This window comes from Sorex araneus, chromosome X (genome assembly GCF_027595985.1).
Source record: "Sorex araneus isolate mSorAra2 chromosome X, mSorAra2.pri, whole genome shotgun sequence".
Taxonomy (NCBI): domain Eukaryota; kingdom Metazoa; phylum Chordata; class Mammalia; order Eulipotyphla; family Soricidae; genus Sorex; species Sorex araneus.
In genome coordinates, this window is record NC_073313.1 from 198,523,922 (window position 1) to 198,546,619 (window position 22,698).

Here is a 22,698-nt window from a genome sequence, read left to right on the forward strand (position 1 = left end):
TCTTTGTCATTAGTTGTGTTCTGAGCATTTTCACTTAGAACTTGACTCTCGACATGCTATGTCTGAAATGATCAACTTTATTCTAAAAGAGCAATCATCTGGCAAAGCTCATCTTGTTCTTTATTCTATCTAATCATTCTCTAAGAACATTTACAAATCTTCCTCTTCTTTCATCTGAGTAAAAAAAATCTAGATAATGGTGTTTTAACCATACACCTTTCACTTTCTTTACTCCAGTTCCCATCTAATCACCTCTATTATGAATATTCAATATATAAATATGATGTTTGACTCAAATCAACTTCTCTCTTTAGCTTTCTTTCTCCATGATCTACAAAACTCCCTTTTTCATTTCTCCCTATTTTTACATGATTTTAATTGGGAGGTTGCCAAGTAGTGCACAGGAAGGCCTCAGGACCAGCTGTACAATGCAGAGTCAAGCATGTGGTGCTACTTGGGCTCTGTGGTGCCTGTGGGTGTCCAGGTCACCCCAACAGCAAAGCATTGGGCCTCTCCAGAGCTACATCTTGTAATGCTCAGGGAACAATATGGTTGTTCCCAACAATAATGGTGCATATTTTGACTACTTTCTATCATACATAATCCCAACAATATGCTAATTAGGATTCAACCAAGTAGGCCACATTTAAGTTACACTTTCAGACCTATACTATCTCTCCAGCTCCTTTCTACATGATTTTTCAAAACACTCACTCAGTACTTGACTTAAAGCTCCCCAAGGTCATTCTAAACTTCTAGTAACTTGATCATTTCAGTTTCTTGTTCAATAGTTTCAGTGACTTCATGACACAAGTTGAATAGAAATTTTTTTTAAAACATCTGTATTTTTATGCCTGAAATCCAAGAACCTGTGAATGCTTCTTTTGGAAAAATGGTCTCTGTGCATGTAATTAAGCTATGAATCCACATATAGACTGTCTATGGTTCTACTGATGGGTCCCAAACTCAAAGATAGTACCAGTGTAAGAGATACAAATAGAAGAGTAGACAGTGAAGAGAGAGTTTGAAAGGGGTGGGGTGGTAGGGAAAGAGACAGGCATAGGCAGAGACAGAGAGATACTAGAGTTAAAAGCCAAAAGTACAGGGACAAAAAATAAATTTTAAAATAAGAGACATTGGAGTCATTACTGGCAATGACTGAAAATCTACTGAAAGTTTAATATTTTCAATAAAGGCAATGATAAATAAATAAAGGATGAACGTGCCAAGCATAAAATAAAAATATGTATGTACAAATTGAATACATGTGCCAGAGATCAAATTTAGCTGAATTTATAAGAATATAACTAGAAATATGAAAAGAAAATTACACAAACTAAGTTATAATAATATTTGAAAAACTTTTAGAGAAAGATGGAAAGATGCAACAATGTTCCCACTGTCAAAACTGCATGAAAAGAGAATCATAAAAGCTCTCTAAAGTAATCATACTGAAAAGATCAGTGCAGAGCCCAGACATGGGGTGGGGGATGGTTCAGTGGCTAAATACATCTGCCTTGAGAATCTGGGACTCTCCGTATCCTTAGTGATACCCACAAGCTCTGAGTGTGGCTCGGATCCCCATGCTTGACTGGGTATATGAATGCCACAGCAAGTGTGTGTGTGAGAGAGAGCTGGACATCACAAAACAGCACAAAGGAAAGGGAGTCAAAAGCATGAGCACATTGCCTAAAATTTCAATACTTATATAGATCATATGGAACTGTTGGCATCTACTACACCACCTAGAAACACAGACCATACAATTCTGAGTCTGATAGAAAATACAAGACTACAAGATTGTCTCTTTGTGCATGAACTCTACAAGGATAGATCTATATAACATTATACAAAGTATACAAGTATACAATATACAAAGGCAAAAATATGAAAGTATAGCAATAGACATGTGTATCTACTCTTAATCATAACATGATGATTTCTTCTAGGAATTTGCAGTATCCATGAGGAGACATATCTAACTCAAAGAAATTAAAGAACTTTTTAAGTTAGTCATCCTAAAGTTACAAAGTTGTTAATGACTGGGTTTTAGGTATACAGGGTTTCAATATCTCTCTTCACTAGTGTCCACTTCCCTCCATCTCACCTCACTCCCACCTCCCACCATTTGTCCCCTACCCACCAGTTTGCTTATATGGTTTCATACATAACATTTTACCACCTTTCAGTACCACTCCTCCTCCCAGCTAAGTGCTTCCCTGCATTCATACTACCTTCCTCCCACCAGCATACTATTCCTATTCCCTCACCATGCTATCCTTATTTCCCTTCAGTGGCCTACTTCCTACTGAATACCAGTTCTTATGCTCTTTGTTTCCATTGTCTAGAAATTAAAGAACAATTATGGTATCAGGTGAGTATTACTAATTGCATCAGAATAAACAGAAGTTCAGAAGTGGACAAGAGTAGTCATAGAATCTGGGGTAAAGATAAAGGTTGTAAAGTATGTTTGGCTTCAAAATCTGCATTTGAAAATAAACAAGGAAAGTAAAAAGTAAATAAGATATATGACACTGAAATATGACATAGAGTCCTTCAAAGGATGCATATTGAAGTTAATGGGGTGAGGGGGATGAATAGTTTTGAGAGAATTACAGCAAATGTTTGAAATTTCAGTTTGCCAACTCTTCATATCAACAAAATAAGAAAGAAAATAGAAGCTATTTTAACCCTCTACCTGTATATGATTCATAACATATCACAGCTATCACAATTTACCTTTGATGTCCCTTTAGTAGAAAAATATAAACCCGATCTTCTCAGAAGGAAGTAAATCTTTTTCCAGGACTTCTTTCCCTGTTCTTTTGCATGTAAGAAGCCATGGATTTCAGGATATGTGCTTGAACTTAGAAACATCTGGAAAGAAAATTTTGATGCTCTCAAACTGTTTTGGCTATTATATAGTAATCCCATAAAATTCAAATGCAAATATAAATTATACAACATTGATACCATTTACTTCTTATAGAAATGACCATATATACAACAGTAAATGTCTTTGAAGAAGTCAAAGGCAAATTTTAAAGTAATATATGCTCACAAAAAACATGTATTCTAAATGATGATAAGACTTGAATGCCACTTGAAAAGTTGGATTCCTCTATGGTGCCACTTGAAAAGTTGGATTCCTCTATGGACTTAAGTCCTGACACTGTACGTTTTACTATCGTTGATCCTGAGATGGTAGGTTGCTCCATCAGATTCAGACTCACTCAAAATAAGGCCACAATTCTGGCTTTATCTATTTAATTATTCGAGAAGTTGAGACATGTTCACCTCTTTGATAGAGATAAAGCTAACCATCTCTTCTTTGTTCTTTCTGTCTCTCAGTTGTGGTGCAGGCTTTGTTTTTCAAAGTGAGTGGGTGAGACTGAGTGTGTGGAAAGAAAAAGGCCATGAAAATACCCAGTACAAATAGTGAAAAACCCTATTAGATGGGAGGAATCCTCTATCTCCAAGATTCAGCGTGCCTCTGACATGACCCACCCAGCTAAGCCCTCACCAAATTTCTGACCCATAAAATTGTGGGCAAACTTTGAGTGGGTGCGTAAGTCATTAAGATTTCGGATAGTATGCTCTGGAGTAATAATTAACCAAGACGGTGGGCGTGTGCTGATCGGAAAAAGGAGAATGGAAAGGAACAGCTCTATCTGTGCGTGTGCCCAGCAGCTTTAATAAGACAGTGGACAGACATTAGCATTTCATTAGGAGAAGAAAATAGAAAGCCCCATTAACAAACAAATGCAAAAAGGAAAGAATGGAAAGTACAAGAAATTATTAACTAAAACATTGCAACATTTTTAAGCCTGCCCAGGAAAACACTGATAGCAGATATTTGTGGGTATTTTTTAAGTAAATTAATAAAAAATAATTCTTAATTTAATGAGCCACAGATAATAATTAATTGACATGCAAAACAGGCAAGTAGGACTTTTAGTTTGAGTGCTTTCCAAGTTATTAAACCAAACCAATTAAATTTTAAAAAGGGAGTCAGAGAGGTCACCCAAGAAGAAGAAAAAATGCTTTAAAAAGTGGAAACATTGCCTCAGTGGAGAGAAGAGGTCAGGGGCACATGCAGGGCTATCTGATTTCCAAGCTATGATTTTTCTTGCTTTTATAATTTAACACTAGAGTAATAGAACTCTATTAGAAGAGTATTTGGAAAAGGACACAGAAGAAAAACCCCAAGCCCACCAGCTCATCCTAGACCAATAGTCTTGAGAAGGTTGTGCTCTTGCTGCTACTATTCTATTCAACCCTAACATTCTGACCAGGTGTCTCCGAGAAAACTCAGGTTTTAGAAAAATCTTCTGAGATGGATCATATTTATAAAATACTCTAAGTGCAAAAAATAAAGTCTGCATTAAAAATTCAAGGAAAACAAATCTGTGGGAGCTATACCTCCCCAATATATTCAAATCATATGTACTTTGGAAGAATTAAAGGTTCCTTTGTTGGAGATCTAATACTGTTGAGTGAGGCAGGTAAAGCCTGGACTTGGCTCAAACATTTACCATTATAAAGAAAAATGCCTGCCATAGAGGCAGGTGGGGGTGGAGGGAGGAAATGATGGGAGGGGAACTGGGGACACTGGTGCTGGGAAACGTACACTGGTAGAGGAATAGGTGTTGGGACACTGACTGAAACCAAATTATGAACATCTTTGTAAAGATCTATCTCATAATGATTCAATAATAAAATATTTTAAAAAAAGACATTATTCAACCTGCTAATATGTAGAGCTACTCTTATAAAATATGTTTATCAAAAATAAAATTATAAAAATCTTTCCTAGCACTTTTAATTCAAGTAAGAACATTTCATAAACAGTAAGTATATCCATCTTAAGTTAACTAAATGTTAGTTATAAAATATATATGTATATATATATGTATGCACATACTCTTTTTCTCCTTTTATTTAATTGTTAAATATTTACAGATAATATTGTACAATTTATTATCAAGGCTCACACTGAATATGTGTTGATAAAAATCTGTAATTTCTTGGGATTTTGACTTAACAAAAAATCTAAAATCATTAAACATATCACAGAGCAATACAAATTTATTCCATGATTTATAATTCAGATACTTTAAATTCTTCGACAGTTGGGTAAAAGTAGGAAAAAAATATTGTTAGAGGGATTTATTGATTTTAGGGATTTCTTCATCCGAGTTTTTTCTTTTTGTTATCTTGCAGTTTTATTTCCAGCCAAAATTAATCATTAATCACCCACATGGGTAAATGTGGGTGATAAAGCTTTATCTTACTATTTAATTACTTATGTACTTTAATGAAAATATATTTTACCTGCAAAATCTGTGTGGGGGATATTTCACCATTGGTTTCAGTTGCAAAAGACACCATATGCTCTGGGAAAAAATACTGACAAAAAGATTCAAGTTATATTATCTAAGAACCCATGCAAGGAAAGATTAATTATAAACAATGCAGTAATCTAATGCAAAAGCTAAATCAGTGTATTGAAAATTCACCCAAAGTGTTTTCAAAAATGTTAGTCCCTATATGTATCTAGTTTCAGATACTATAATAAGATACATAATTAACTGCAAAATTTGCAAGCTCCAATAGGTAGCAAATGGAGAGAGCTCAATATACCTCCATTTGCAAAATAATACATCCACAAGTTAGTGCCATGGTTGCTTCCATAATTACTCCTCTACTCCTGCTAAAGCACCATGCACTCCTATTTTACAATTTCAAGGCTCAGGAAAGTAAAGCATATGCCCAAGGTCATTGTTCATAGTATTTGGAAGCCAGGATCTAAACAAGAGTCTGGCAGCTAATACTCCCATTGGCTTCACCCCTGCTTCATCAGATTTTATTTACCAAGGACAATTATTTTAAATAGGAATTTCTAGACCTCATTTCTGGAATGCCTGATTCAGTAGGTTTTGGTGGCATTCTCTCACTGTCCATGTAACTCCTATGATCAGACAAGTTTGTGAATATATTTATCACTAAATTGCCCTCTACAACAGTCCATTATACAGTTACTAATATAAAACAGGTAAAATTAATATTATATTAAAATTAGAATTTGGACAATACCAATACTTGGACTAATAATGCTCTGTTGTTGAAGCCATTCAATATAGTGCTGCATGTTTAGCAGCCTTTCTGGCCTTTCTTCCTTCACTTATGACAACCATCAATGTCCTCAGACATTGTGCAAAGGACTCCTTGCCCCCTTACTGCCACTTTAGTTGACAACCACTATACTGTGCCCACAAATTAAATCAGTTATTTTTGCTTGAACAAAATAAATGCAACACAAAGTGGAGGATAAACCACGTCTTAAACCTGACTTAAATTGTTGCTTTAATAATAATTCACACCAAAATAAAAAATCAATTTACCTTCAAATTCTATTAAATTTTTATTAGGATTTTATAGTCTTTGTTAAATATCAGCCATTATAATTCTATTATTAGTTCCAAATAAAAAAATTAAGAGGTCTTCTGGGTTTGAAAATATTCTGTTATGTGCTATGTATTTTTTTCAAAAATGTTCATTTCAATTGAATTATACAAGACTTAGTATAAAGAAATGCTTAGTATAAATAAATATAGCTCCAACTATAAAAAAATTGAAATAATGAGCCCAGAGGCTATCCTGACTTCTTCAGATCCCTAATCTTCATTAGAATGTGACATACATTTGTTTTCTTTTAAGGAGAACTACAATGAACATTAAGAAGTACTAACAAGATAATGTATTGATAATTACCTCTTTTCAACTAAGCTCAGTAATTATTGCACTCAAAACAAAATAATTTGGATCATTAAGACACATGTCAATCTTACATTACTAAATTACAACATTCCCAACAGTCATCAACCTGTTTTTACTTCAGAAATTTTTATTTTTTAATTTTTTTGCTTTGTTTTAGGGCCTCAAGAGTCCTCAAGGCCCTTGGGCTTTCACCTTTCACAAGGCCGACCCGAGTTCGATTCCTCTGCCCCTCTCGAAGAGCCTGGCAAACTACCAAGAGTATCGAGCCCGCACGGCAAAGCCTGGCAAGCTACCTGTGCGTATTGGATATGCCAAAAACAGTAAGTCTCTCAGTGAGAGACGTTACTGGTGCCCGCTCAAACAAATCAATGAGCAACGGGATGACAGTGACAGTGCTTTAGGGCCAAGTCTGGTAGTGCTCAGGGGTTACTCCTGGCTCTGTACTCAGGTATCACTCCTGGTAGACTCATGGTACCCTTTGGGATGTCAGGGGATCTTCTGTAAGACAAGGACCTTGCCCACTGCACTGTATCTTCAGCCCCAAAGTATATATTTTTTTAATCTAAAAAGCTATTAAGAAATCTAAGGTATATTTCTTAATATCTTACATTAATTATATCATCTAAACCGATCATAGATCAGACTTCTGGCAGTATAGCAAACAGAATTTAAAAATTTACCAGTGTATCTGAACTTCTGGATATGATGCTAATTTTGTCAGAACAAAAAAATCTGATAAGATTTGAAGTGACCAAAAATCATACCTACAACTTACCAGAAAAATGCATTTCATTGATAGTGACTGAATAAAATAGAAAATAAAATAAACTAATTCATTTATTTCCATCATCATTCAATGGCGATTCCACTTACCATTGGGTTTTTAAAGAATTCATATTTGGCATAATTTTTTCTAAAGTATAGCTTATTTTCTTCTTCCATTCCCCAGTTAGATAGCACTTCAATTACCAGCTCATGGTCTTCTATTGTTCTTTCTGTAAAGAATGTTTTAGTGAGTTGTATGTCAGTTGATGGATGATGGATGGATGAATAGATGAATAGAAGGAAAGATAGGTATACAAATACGTATTGATATGGACATATAGCCAAATAACATATAAATATATTATCAAGTACTTTTACTAACAATTATAAATATAACTCGCAACTCAATTCTGTAATAGCCAAATTGATAAATTTTCAATTTTAAATATGTAATGTTGAATTTTATATCAGTGAAGACTATAAACAAGTGAAAAATGACACAATACCACAATGTATTTCATGTTAATTCTCAATCCTTTTTTATTGCAATATAAATTATAAGTCTGATAATAAATCTGCACTAAGAACTTGGGAGCTATTATTTTTCTCCAACTCATCATGATGTCAAAATTAAAATATTTGCCTCAAGGTAGAACAATTCACCCCATTCAGAGATGAAAAATTTTGACAGGTTCAATATGCATCTAAGACACATAATCTGAACAGTTGAGCAAAATTAAAGACTTTAAAAGGAAAATTTTAATGCAAGTGCATACAAATTTTGAAGAAGCCTAATTTCCTGTGGCACTTTATATTTCTAAAACTAATATTCAGGCAATATACTTGTATTAACAATGAAGATAATTAGGTAGGATGGGAAGGCACTTAGTAGAAAAGGCACTTAATGAAATAAGCAGTGACAACATTGAAGAGGTGAACATAACATGCCCAAATTCTATTTTAATAAAAAACTCTGATGTTCACAGCAGTCCTAGTCATAATAGTACTAAAATGGAAATTATCCAAATGCCTATTAATATGAGATGAATAAATAAATTTTGTAAAATCATACACTAAAATATAAACTATAACAATGTACAAATGTTAGAATATAAACTATAACAATGTACAAATGTTGGATGAACTTTGCAAACATAATACATTATGGCAGTTTTCTTCCTTTTTTTTTTTTTTTTTGGGCCATGCCCAGTTCTTTTTGAGGGGTTTCTCTCAATTGTGCTAGTTGGACTATCTGTGGTGTTGGAGTTAGAACCTGTGTATCCTGTATGCAAAACATACACTATTTATAATATTAAATGAAAGACATTAGATAGAAGGAGAACATTTACATGAGGCCAAACAGGCAAAGCAAATCTATGGCTTTGGAGATCAGGATAATGGGAACAGTGGGTAAGTGCATAAGAACATGAAAGGAACCATTAGAATGTGGGGAATATTTTGTCAGTTAATTTGGGTGTAGGTGATCACATATATATAGCTATATATATATTTTTTTTTCAGCTAATATATATATATTAGATATATAGATATATATATTCGCTGAAAATTCATTTTTTGGTTCATATATGGCTTGCTCACTTTTCTTAAGTATGTCATATTTCAATAAAAAGTAACAAACAAACATAAAAATATTAATGTAGGGAGGGGGTCTACCCCCCTCAGGGGAGCCGCAGTGAAACGGCCTGGCTCAGGGTCTGGAGGCATGGTTATGGTGACCATCATGTTATGCTCCTTTCTGGGAGGGAAGGACACTCGATCTGGACAGTGGCTGATGACAAGATTATCTGGTGCCAGCCAGAGGTGGCTTATGGGCGTGACTGCTGAGTCGCCGGAGACAGGGGTTAGGGGTGGAGGATCTCCATTTGTCATCCCATTGAACCCAGAGTTCTCCCTCCCCAAAGGACCCAGCCCCAGCAGCTGAAAACCTCCAGAACCCAATTGTCACCATACCCATGGCCATTCTCCACAGCAGGCACCCACGAGTGAATCTATTCCTGGACCTCGTGGCTGCAACTTCAAACCACACACCTTACTCATACTCCAAGATTACCTCACCACATCTGATAGGGTTCAAAGCAGGAGGCAAATAATCTTAGAGAGAAATATACATTTTCTTTTACAGATAGAAAGCACACAAGGCTCAATCTTTAACAACATATAAGTAAACTCTTATAGAAGGGCTTAATGGCCCCTGGGTGAAATACAACAAACTCCACACTTTTTCCTCTAAGAATATATTTTTGGTGGCATTTTTCAGAAGTTTTTCATAACAAACAATACAAACTATATTATTTCAGTTCTGCTTTGGGGCAGGGATTGGGGTTCGGGATGGAAACATCAAAAATATGGTGGTGGAAAGGTGTAATGGTGGTGGGATCAGTGTTTGAATATTAAATGTAATGAATTATTGTGAATTCCTTTTAAAATAAAAAAGTTATAAAAAAGAAAAATATTAATGCAAAACAAGAAATGGAAAACAATAAAGAAGAGGCTTTCTGAAATTCTTTTGAAAAGTATCTGTGTTTTAGAAATTCAACACTCAATAGTGATCTGTGACCTACAAAACATGAACTCTTCAAAGTAATAATGTCATATTTAAACAGAAGCTCATTCACCCGAATGAAGTTCTTGTAAGAATGTCCAATGAATATGGATGAGTTTGAACTAAGTATGTATCCATACTCTGGATTCTATTTCTAACTTTGTTCCTTTTCTTTCTCATTGACTATATATCATAGCTTTTTTACCTCCTAAAATGAAGTCTTCAACTCTTTTATTTTTTAAAAACTAATTCACTAATTCAGTCTCCCTTCTTCAGTCACTATAACTGTCAAATTCATTGAAGTGAAATTACTACCTACCATTGCTTTCACTCACACTCCAGTCCTATCTGACTCTCTACTACTAAGAACAAATTTTGTAAATCCAAAGTAAGTAGGAAGAATTCTTAAAATATTAAACAATTCTAGCAATTCCGTATCTTTGTATCCATGCAAATAAAATGAAAGCAGGGCTGAAACAGATATCTATAGGGTATCATTCAGAATAGTATGATTTACACTAGCCAAAGGTAGAAACATTATCAATCCAGCAGATGAATGGACAAAAGAAATGTAAGACACACATACAATGGAATATTTAATCTTGGAATAAAAGTATGACCCACATCATCCAATATGAATGAAACTTAGAGATACTATGCTATGTAAATGTAGACAGAAAATAACATATTGCATGATTGCAATGTTTATAAAAATATATGACGGGTATAATATGGAGTCACTGTCAGGCCCTACAAGGACTTAATATAGAAATCAACTGCAGTTTCAACCTCTTCCCAAGTAGAAATTTTAAATCAATCAACCTATAATTTCTAATTAACACTAGTATGATAATCTGCATAATAAATCCCATAATATTCTTCTAAATTAAATTTATTTTACCTGAAACACTCTTTTCTTACACTAAAAGCTTTTCCCTGGCTCTGGATGTGGCCTAGAGATAGAGCAATTACCGTGCAAGTGTGAGGATCGGAGTTCCACTATAGCACTAAATCCATTCCACACCCCTATGCCTGCATTGGGAAAAAAAGAAAAGAAAAGAAAAAGAAAGAAAAGAAAAAGGAAGCAAAGCCAAGCATCTATCTTTGTGACTGCAAAATCTTCTAATTTTGCATAATTCTTGGGATACTTCTTCCATTAGATAGAACAAATGCTATCCATAAAAATGCCAGAACAAAAGAGATTCAACCTTCAAATTTCTTTCGATGATGTTTGTCTTTATAACACCATTTACTTAAGTATCTAGAATAGATAAATTCATAGAGACAGAAAGCAAAAAGCTGGTTGCCAGGGTTGGAGGAAGGAAGCAAAGAAGTTACTGCTTAATGGAAAGGTATATATGTATGTTAAATACAATGTAAATCTTAAAAGGTGGCAATAAATCAGGGAAGTGGGAAAGTGGATAATGTAAGAAGGGGAAAACATCCATTTTCCATAGTTTACCAAGGAATGCTTCACTGGGAGTCTGAACAAAGGCCCAAAAGATATGAGCTAAGATATGAGATAAGCAGATATCAGGACAAGGAAACAGAAGAAAGCCTTCAGGGCATGAGCAAGACTTACATTCAAAGCATAGCAATGATATTAATGTGACTATGTCTAGTGAGCAAAAGGAAAGCTACCAAGAGAAGTGATGTGTAAAATAACACAAAACCCAGAGATTCTTCTTCCAGCGATTTATTAAGAAACCTTCTCATGCAAACGGAAAAGAGGACCAACGAAGACTGGACGAACGAAGGAACAGGAACCAGGGGGAACCCACTAGCTAGGCAGCTTCCCCGCTTATATACCTCTCGCTGCTAGTTTACGCCCAAGTGTCTGCAGCTGATAGGCTAGTTACACCTTGTGGGCGTGACAGGACATCCTGTTTTCTTACACCTTGTGGGCGTGACAGGACATCCTGTTTTCAAAGCACGATGAAATTAACAAGAACAGGTGTTATTTACGAAGCACGGGGTCCTGTGGAGGCTCTCCACAGTGATGGTGGTAGTTTGTGTGTCTGTGGGGATGTGGGCACAAACAGAGAAAGAGAGATGTGCTGAATAATGCCTTGTGAGGATTTAACTTTTCTTTTGTGTTAAGTAAGAAATCATATTGAAAGAGGAATAATTGGGACTTATGCTTTCATTCACTCACAATAACTGATAAATTGTAAACTGGTTTTAGAAGACTTAAGGACAAAACAGTAGAATCATTTGGTAGACTGTTAAGAGAATCTTGGAAACTAGTGGCATTATCAAAGACATTCAGTTGTTCCTACCCAAATCTAGAGAAACTGTTAACTTTTACTAACCCTCTTGATACATAGTCATTGTGATCTAACAGCAATAGGTAGTTGTCATGCATCCTTCTTTTATTCCTAAAGATTCCAGAACTGGTAACATTGGAAATATGCCTCTTCTGAAAAGATTTTTCTGATCTCTTCATCACAATCAATATATTAAAACATTTTGTATGCAGAAGGCCAAGGTTCCAGGTTCAATCCTTTGCTCCTCTTGGTCCCCTGAGCACTGCCATGAGTAACCTCAAGCATAGAACTCTAACGTATAGCCTAAGCACAACCATGTGTACCCCTCCAATACACTGAAAACAACATTGAAAGAAAAGAAAGGAAAAGGTGGTCTGAATATGTATTGCAAGGACTATCTGAACTGAGGTCAGAAGGACAGAACAGTAATTAGGGCATTTTTCTTGCACATGGTCGTCAACCCATCTTGATACCTGGGATCCCACATGGTCTGCCAAGCACTACCAGGAGACCAGAAGTGATCACTGAGTACAGAGCCAAGAAAAAGTCCTGAGCACTGCCAGGTAAGGGCCAAAAACAAAATCAAACAAGCCAAAGGATTACATGAGCTTACTGCATCACTGTCATCCCCTTGTTCATCAATTTGCTTGATCGGGTGCCAGTAACGTCTCCATTTGTCCCTGTCTCATGCTAGTGTAGTCCAATGGTATACTGGGGGCACTTTCAGGGTCAGGGGAATGAGGACCATCGTTGTTACTGTTTTTGGCATATCAAGTATGCCACCCCTCATTTTCTCTTAATTCACCATATCCTTTAAATATTTCTCTTACCCAACAGTCAGAAAGATAGTTACTAAGTTATAGAATTGCATTCTCCTCTGTCAGTACCTCTAGAAATAACCCTTAGGAAACCATATGGCAATTTTTCAAAAGATTAAAACAGAATAACTATATGATATAACAATTCTTATTCCAATGATCTATTCTAAGATCATAAAAAACTAATTCCAAAAAGATGCATAAATACAATTATGGAAAAAAGATGATAAGTACAAATATTACTGTCTTTTAATATAGTGTATAAATACATCAAGTTGAAAAAGGCTATTAAAAAGATACACATATCTTGTTTTATCAAAGTAGTATATTTACAATAGCTAAGACATGAAAACAAAGAAACTCACCTAAACAAGTCAGGTGAGTAGGTAAAGAGGTTGTGGTATACATACATAAGAGAATACTACTTGGCCCTAAAAAATGAGAAAGTTTTTTGGTGCAAAATGGATGAAATTAGAGGGTTCTTATCATAATAAGTAAACTAAGTCAGAAGAAAAATAAAATACCAAATGATCTCACTCTTGTGTGGGAGTTAAAAACATAGTGCAAGGAAATAGAAAAAAGTCCAGTGGGGAGGAAAAAAAAAAAAACTCTTATGATTCTGACACCAAGGGAAATGTAAGACTGAAAAGGGTTGTAGTTTGTGGTATAGGATTATCGACACCTTGATGATGTTTGTAGAGTGGTAACATTATCCCACAAAGAATAAAAACATTCATATTCTTATATAATTCTAGGTCAAATTAATAATTTGAAGAAGTAAATATACCTTCTATTGATGGAAAGCTTCTCATTGTTAGTGTTTAACTTTCTGTGCAACAAATGATAAGCTCAACTTTACTACTACGAAGATTAATTCAATCAAAAAGGGATTAGATGATGCAGCCTAGATTAGAGTGGTAAGTAGTACACATGGGAGAAGTAGGCAGAATCTCTATATTTGTGAAAGGAAACAAGTCTTGCTGATAAATTTCATAAGGAATAAAAGAGGGAGAGTGGTTAAGGAAGAAATCAAAGTTTCCTGTGCTAAGAAACTGAAAAAATTAAGATGCCATCAATAAACTTGTAAGACTATACGAGATGTGAAATAGGGAAGATCTAGTTCAAAAACACGGAGGGGGGCGATAGCACAGAGGGTAGGGCATTTGCCTTGCATGTGGCCGACCCGGGTTTGATTCCCAGCATCCCATATGGTCCCCTGAGCACTTCCAGGAGTAGGTCCTGAGTGCATGAGCCAGGAGTGACCCCTGTGCATCACCAGGTGTGACCCAAAAAGCAAAAACAAAAACAAACAAACAAAAACACAAAGGGGGAAAAGTCACATCCTTAATAATCTTTCTATCACTGCTCTCATCTATTTTCATACAAACTCATCTGGCATTTACAGGCTTACTAAAGGTAGGTTTATGCTATTAAACTTCTATACATAAAATGCTGTTTATATGCATTGCAACTGCAGAAGTAATTGCCTGATATGCAAGGTATGCTTCTCTGTATCCATTGTTTCTCTCTACCACTAAGCAAATGACTTCTGTTTTGTTATCATAACATACTATATAGAAAAAGAAAGAACACAGATGCATGTTTCTTTTATTCTAAACTGTATGGTACACTTTATCACTCTTTGACAAATATAACTGTTTGGGGGAAAATCATACTTAGCCAATTCCATGATCTCATACAGGGATCGAAGGGAGTTTGAATTAAGAGGTTATTAGAGGAAAGGGTCCTATGATGATACAACTCCAGTGAAGTTTAATAGTGGAATCTGGTTCAAACTAGAGTCTAAGGAAATATCTAGCTTCAAATAGAAGCCTTGCTTCTGCCAGGTAGAGAAGCTATAGCTAAGTGCAATGTGGAGATGGATGAGTCCATTGTATAACCATATGGAGAAAGAGAGAAAGAGTAGTCCATCCAGTAGAAGGTGCATGGGAGGACTACAAAAAGATTACAAATATAAGGGGCTTTATGATACAGGCAAAATGCTTGAGAAAAGCAAATCTACTAGAACATAAAGAATATATATGTGTGTATATATATGTATATATATATATACATATACATACATAGCACTGTCGTCCCATTGTTTTTGGCATATTGAATATGCCATGGGGAGTATGCCAGGCTCTGCTGTGCAAGCAGGATACTCTTGGTAGCTTGCTGGACTCTCTGAGAGGGACAGAGGAATCGAACCTGGGTTGGCCCATGCAAGGCAAAAGCCCTATCTGCTGTGCTATCGCTCCAGTCCTGTCTGGTTAATTCCAATATATATACATACAGATATATATATACACATATATATATACATATATATATATACATATATATCTACATATGATTTTCTCTCCTGAAAATCAATTGCCCCCATTAGAGTATTAGAAGAGTTAAGGAAGGCCTGAAACTTTAGTAGAGAATATTTTAAAACTTTATGTATTCATTTACAAATTTGAATTGATCATTTAATCCAACAGGTCTAAGAACTATCTGGAAAGCAAATTGATGTATAACATTAAACAGTCATCAACAAGTCAGGAGACTCAGAGCAAGAAATTAATTCAAGTTCTTTATACAAAATAATATATAGTTATTAAGAAAGCTTTATCTCTGCAAGTCTCAATTTGGAAACTTTCATTTCTATAATTATATTTGCTGTAGGCTCAGTAATGTTCTTTGAGTGAAAACATTAGGTACTTATCTTTGGACCCTGCAAAGACCACTTGACGTTGCAAGACTTTGGAGATTAAATCAATTTAAGGATACTGAGATGAGAAGACTATCCCAGATTACTCAGGTAGTGCTCAAATCTAATTATAGCTATCTCTATAAGAATAATGCAAAAGAGGTTTTGACACAAAAAGAAAAGGCAATATGACTACAGAGTGACATGGCCATAGATAGGCAAAGAAAAGATGGCACCACCAAAGCTGGAACAGGCAAGGGAAGTATTCCAGCCAAAGTTCTGGAAAGGAGAAGGACCTTGTAAACACTTGATTTCAACCCAGTGAAATTATTTTTGGACTTCTCACCTCTATAACTATTAAAGACTACATTTCTTTTGTTTTATGTCATTAGACTTATGACAATTTATTATAGTGGCCCAAGGAGACTAAAGCAATAATCTAAAAAGCATAACACTCATTTACATTTCATAGAAAAAATAACCTAAATTTCTAAAAACCAAAATTTCCAAATTTGAATGGCAGCTTCACGCTTACCCCAAGCTTCCTATTTCAAGGTTTCTGATATAATTCTATTGAAAATACAGATAACGTCTAAGCAAGCAAGCAAGCAAACAATATGACTAAATGCTCCTAAAAGATTTTTTTTAATTAAAAAAGAATTCATCAGATAAGATCTGAAGCTGCCAAATGCGAAACAGACCCTCTGCTCCTAAAGACTATGATCCTAGAGGTCTTCTAACCCATTTTGGCACCCAGAGCGGCTTCTTACAGAAATGCATCTAGACTGTGAACTGAGCTAAAATATCAGAAATCCAAAAGCTCATAGAGTCTTTATTCTCAGCAATGGAAAGAAATGATTAAATGATGCCTTTTCAGCAGGCCTGATTGTTGGGGGAAAATTCCAAACAGTAATAGTGAGTCCTCTATTGAAATATTGAATGTATTCAAAGTATAGAGAGAATAAAGTGAAGAACATTAGCTACTTAGGTGGAGGCTGGGTGGGAGGGGGTATTTTGGGGTTCTTGGTGGTGAAACATGTGCACTGGTGAAGGGATGGGGGTTCAATCATTGTATGACTTAGACTTAAACCTGAAAGCTTTGTATTTTTTTCACGGTGATTCAATAAAACAAAACTTTTTTTAAAAAAAGAATTCATATCCTTATGTTGCAGCAAATATAAAACTTCTCTACTACACCATCTGCCTTATTGAAATTATTTTTAGTAACATTTTTTGTGATGTAAATTTTTCTGATTTATTTTTAGTGATTAGCAATGATTTATAATAGTGTAAATGTTTTAGGTATACAATGCGACTCCACCACACCTAACAACAAAATGCCAATATCTCCCCATGATTGCTTATAAGTTCCTTTCCAGCTGCTTCCTACCCCAATAACCACTTAAAATGATGGGGAGGACTTATTGAATCATATTTGGAGGATGTTTCTGACCATTCTGTTCAAAGCATGGAGTCTAGATCAGTCTTTTCATCTATGAATACTCTCCCAAATCTGTATGTCACTATTAATACTGAATGCTTAACTCAGCACTCGTCATTCAATAAAGTTTGCTTGATAACAACAGTAAAAAAAAAAAAGATAAAATAAAATAACATTCATGCCACAATCCCAATTTGGATGGCATATGCCATTTCTCAACAAAGACTAATTATGTTAAAAGACTAATAAAACAATAGTCAAATTACCTTAAGTAGCATAATTATTAGTAAATACTTACAAAAAAATTTTAATGCAGAAATTAAAATCCCCCCCTTAATAGAGAAAGTTCGACATGAAGACACGAGATGGCTCAATGAGTAACTCTGAGAAGAAAAGGAAAACATTTAAGGTTAAAAGTTTGAGACCATTTCTGCTCCTTATAGACCTAGACATAACACATAATCATCAAGACCTACAAAGGCGAAAAACAAAACAAAGCAATATTTTAGATACCTCCGAACTAACAGTCTTTATTTTTCTTTGGTTCTATTAGAAATCTATGGAGACTTTTACCAACTAAGTTACTCTATGAAGTATTGTAGCACAGTAGCACTGTAGTCCCATTGTCCACTGATTTGCTCAAGCTGGCACCAGTAACATCTCCATTGTGAGACTTATTGTTACTGTTTATGGCATATCGAATATGCCACGGGTAGCTTGCCAGGCTCTGCCGTGCAGGCAGGATATTCTCAGTAGCTTGTCGGGCTCTCCAAGAGGGACTGAGGAATCAAACCTGAGTCGGCAGTGTGCAAGGCAAACACCCTACCCACTGTGCTATCGCTCCAGTCAGAAGTAATTATATTTTTAAAATATCAAAAAAACCCACAAAATTCTATAACTAAGAATTATTAGCTGTAATGTTTAGAAACAATGACATGAATAAGAACTAGTCCAATAGAAAAATCATACTTTATAAACTTCGAATTCTACATATTTTTCAAATACTTTATTAAGTAAAACTCCACAAATCCACCTAAAATGTGCTATTAAAAAATGTTATTGACACGCCCTCGGCCCAGATAAATCCGGAGCCGCTGAGTGTGAAGCGGACCCTCTGCACCTAAAGACTTTGATTCCAGAGATCTAACACATTCGGGCATCCAGTGCAGCATCCAATAGCAATGCACTGGGACTGTGAACTGGGCTACAACTCTGTGCTGCCAGGGGGTGGATTTTTTTCCTCCCCACCCTGTCTTCCTGCACGGAAAACAGCGGGTTGGTGGCACCCACGTGGCAGGCGCCATCTTCTGAGACTCCAAACCCAGAGGTATTCAGTTTTTACTTTTGGGGCTCCAGGAACTCATGGGAAGGGGGCGTAACCGGCACGCCCTCGGCCCAGATAAATCCAGAGCCGTTGAGCGTGAAGCGGACCCTCTGCGCCTAAACACTTTGATTCCAGAGACTTCTTACAGCAATGCACTGGGACTGTGAGCTGGGCTATGCAATTTCTGGCAGAATTTTCCCTGGACTTTATACAGAAATCCAAAACCTTGACATTTATAATTGTCAGCAATTATAATTCATAATTGTCAGACTTAACATTTATAATTGTCAGCAATGTGAAACGGTTCCTTTTGAACAGGTCTGATTTGGGGGGGAAACTCCAAATAGTAACAGTAAGTTTTTGTTGAAATATTGAAGGTTATTAATGTAGCAGCCACCTCTCTGGACTGTGAACTAAGCAAAAGCCCCACGCTGCCGACGCGGCATGGTGTACACCATACTATGAGGCGCGGGAAGGGGGATGAGGGGGAAAAAAAAAAAGAAAAAAGGGAAAAGGAAAAAGGAAAAAAAAAAAAGAGAGAGTTATGTACTTGTAGCAGTGGGGCTACATATCTCTTCATTTCCAGCAATGGAAAACTAATTATCAAGTGCTTCCTTGGTAGTAGGTCTGTCTGTCTTGGGTGGAAACTCCAACAACTATAGTGAGTTTTGTGTTGAATTATGGAATGTAATCAAGGTAAAGAGAAAATGAAGTGAAATTCATTAGTTATACAGTAGGGTTTAGGGGGCGGGGGGGTATACTGGGGTTTTTGGTGGTGGAATATGGGCACTGGTGAAGGGATGGGTGTTTGAATATTGTATAACTGAGACATAAACCTGAGAACTTTGTAACTTTCCACATGGTGATTTAATAAAATGTTTAAAAAAAAAAAAGAAAGTTATATGAAATAGAGAACCCAAAAAAAAAAATGTTATTGAAACTTCAGCAGCCAGGGACATGACTCAGTGGTAGAATATATGTCTTGCATTTGAGTCACACAACCAACCACCACACATACACAGGTGCACATGTGTGCACACACAGACACACACACAGACACACACACACACACTCACACACACACACATCCCACATCTCCCACAGAAAAACCTTTTTTATAAACAAAGTTTTGAAGCAAGACTTAGGCACTGAAAAATAAAATTACAATGGCCAAATACCTATTCTTATGGAAGTTATAAACAGAACAGGGGAGAAACTTTCTCAATTCACTTTGACCCAGTAACCAAAGAAAAGGAAAAAGGAAAGAAAGCTTTCAAAAAGAAAGATAAAACAAAAGCTTCATGTTATTTGCTTTTGGTTTTTGATAACTTAATTAAGTTTTATGGTAATGGAAATATTACTAAGTAATGCAAGTTCATAAATTTATTTTCTAGTTTTCAAAACTTTTTCTTTGAGGAAAAAGTTTGTTCTAAAACTGTTGATTTAACTTCAAAGTCTTTTAAGAAAACCTCAATCCTACCAGAATGGAAAGTTTTCACCTGTGACCTTCTGCCTGAATTTCTTCTCTAAATCTACTGAAAGTACAGCTCGGGGCTCAAATAGAAACCCGAGTCCCTACTCTTCTCATCACCTGATAAGAGAAGAAACAAAAGTGGCTTTTACCTCTAATTCACCCAGAAAACAATTCTTTGTATACCTCTGTTACAGGAAACTCCAGGAGACAAATGGTCCTTGTACCTCTCCATGCTAGGTAGAAACTACATACATTTTGTCAATCTTATTTTTAGATAAAAATGAACAGCCTCTGACCAAGCAAAACATAAACTGGAGAAGAAAAGAATAAAACAAGGCTCAGTTTCTAAAAGTCTCCTTAACCTAAAAAGACCTACTTAATACCAGCAAGATCCCCAGGAAAATTGCCATGCCAGATTCAGTTCCTCAAGAGCAATAATAAGAAAATCTTGACACTTAAGCTTGATGGGTTTATAAAGGCCTTGTGGGTCATTCTTCAACAAATCAAAATAGTCCCTATATTAACTCTGTCTCAATGATCACAACTACGATTCAAAGAAAGTCTTATTTTTCCACAAAGTATTTGTATATATCTTATCTTAAGCTGACTGGTAAATATCTGAGTAGCTTAAAAGCCAGTTACCATAAATTCTGTTTCCTAATGCATCACTTAAGAACTCAGTAAATTTCCATCTGGGCATGATATATGATTTCTTTGGCTTCTTTACCATGCAAGTCCTTCCTATGTACTCTGTAATACATCCTTTGAGCTGTTTGATCAATTTAATACGGAAGTTCCCAAACACACTTATTTAGCCTAATGATCCCTTTCACATGCAAAACAAGAGTCTGATAGAACCTGGACCCTCCATGACATAAATTTCTTTCGCATTCCTTGTCTCAGCGCCTCTGACTGAACGAACATTCACACAACATCTGGTGCCCAACGTGTAGGCCCGAAGGAATATATTTGCAAACAGAGTCTCTTAACCCCATGCCTGGCTGTCTTCACCTGGGCCTCTTGAGTTTCCCTCCCCACCCCGAACAGAGCCTGGGCAGCCGAAGACCTCTGAAACCCAGCCACATGCTCAAGGCCACTCTCTACATGTTTGGATGAGCCTCGCACATGAAGAACCGGCAGAGGAACCCAGGTGTGTGGGACCCAGGGTTGAGATCTCCAAGCCTGCTTGGATCGGGCCTCCTCCACCCAGGTCCTCCATTTTCCAATAGCTTGGCAGCCACACCCACAAACTGCCCCCCGGCACTGTGTAATTCCCATCAATGGTCAAGATCCAGAGACTATAAAACAAAGCTTCCAGAAACGATCTCTAATAGCCTAGTTCTCCCTTTCAGAGATCCTGGCAAGGTACGGAGAGCAAACTACTTGCATGGCAGAGTCTGGCAAGCTCTCTGTGGCATATTCGACATGCCAAATACAGTAACAATGATGGATCTCATTACCCATACCCTGAAAGAGCCTCCAATGCAGCACCTCTGGGAAGAACGAGGAAAGAGAGGCTGCTAAAATCTCAGGGCTAGGACGAATGGAGACGTTACTGGTGCCCGCTCGAGCAAATCAATGATCAACGGGATGACAGTGATGACAGTGACAGTGATGACAGTGGTGACAGTGATGACAGTGCCCCTTTTAGCCCAGCTGAATTCTATCTTCTTTAAGCAAAGAAATAGAAAACACTGCACACCCTCCAACCACTGCACCAGAGAGAGGTTACCTATGGCCCTCCAAGCAGTAGGGTTCTGTGTATGTGTGTGTGATGTGTGTGTATATTGTTGTTGCTGTTGCTTTTAGGAAACACTAATACTTTATAGTTCAGTATAATTTTGTAGTTAAGTAAAACTAATTTATATTCCTCTTTCACTGAGTTAAAAGAGTCCCAGCTCTAAAGGAATTAGTTTCAACAACTTTATCACTATGACAATAAAAGTAAAAAACATTGGTAAGATAGACAATATGATGCCTGGCTTTAGAAAGGAAGTCTTGAAGAATCTTGTTAAAAAGATTTTGAAATTGGTTTCTCTTTGTGTATTTGGTAAAATAATTAATTTCTATTACAGAAAATTGAAAAGCACTTGACCATCTGTTTGCAAATCAATTAGTCAAAAATAAGAATTTAATATTTCAATATATTATCTTAACTTTTTGGGTTTGTTTGAGCATATTTGAGTATATGCTTTAGCACAATTTAGGAGTTACTACATATTAATATATGGCATATCAATGTGTTGCATATTTATCGTTAATATGTTAATATAGGTTTATATTAATATATGGTAAATAAACATTTAAAATAGTTTTTATTTAATCAGCATGAGATACACAGTTACAAAGTTGTTTATGATTGGGCTTCAGTTATATCTAAAGATATAATTATATATCTATATAATTTTAGATATAGTATAGATATAATTTAGATAATATATATTTAGATATAATCAATATATTTATATCACAAATATAAATTTAAATTATTATGAATTTTATGAAAATCTTTCACACATACACTCACATTTATGTTATACTTTTATTCTATCATCATTACAATCTGAT

At 35.8% G+C, this 22,698-nt stretch overlaps 1 protein-coding gene across 2 annotated transcripts in view; it reads right to left on the reverse strand.

Moving 5' to 3' along the window:
• Positions 1-22,698, reverse strand: part of GRB14 (growth factor receptor bound protein 14) — a 155,392-nt gene that overhangs the window by 22,091 nt on the left and 110,603 nt on the right. For both annotated transcript variants that reach the window (XM_055121743.1, XM_004608089.3), the window contains 3 exons: positions 7,654-7,775; positions 5,335-5,409; positions 2,740-2,877 (listed from right to left, as the gene is read on the reverse strand). In XM_055121743.1, the coding sequence (XP_054977718.1) occupies positions 2,740-2,877; positions 5,335-5,409; positions 7,654-7,775 (335 nt within the window). The remainder of the gene's footprint in view (positions 1-2,739; positions 2,878-5,334; positions 5,410-7,653; positions 7,776-22,698) is intronic.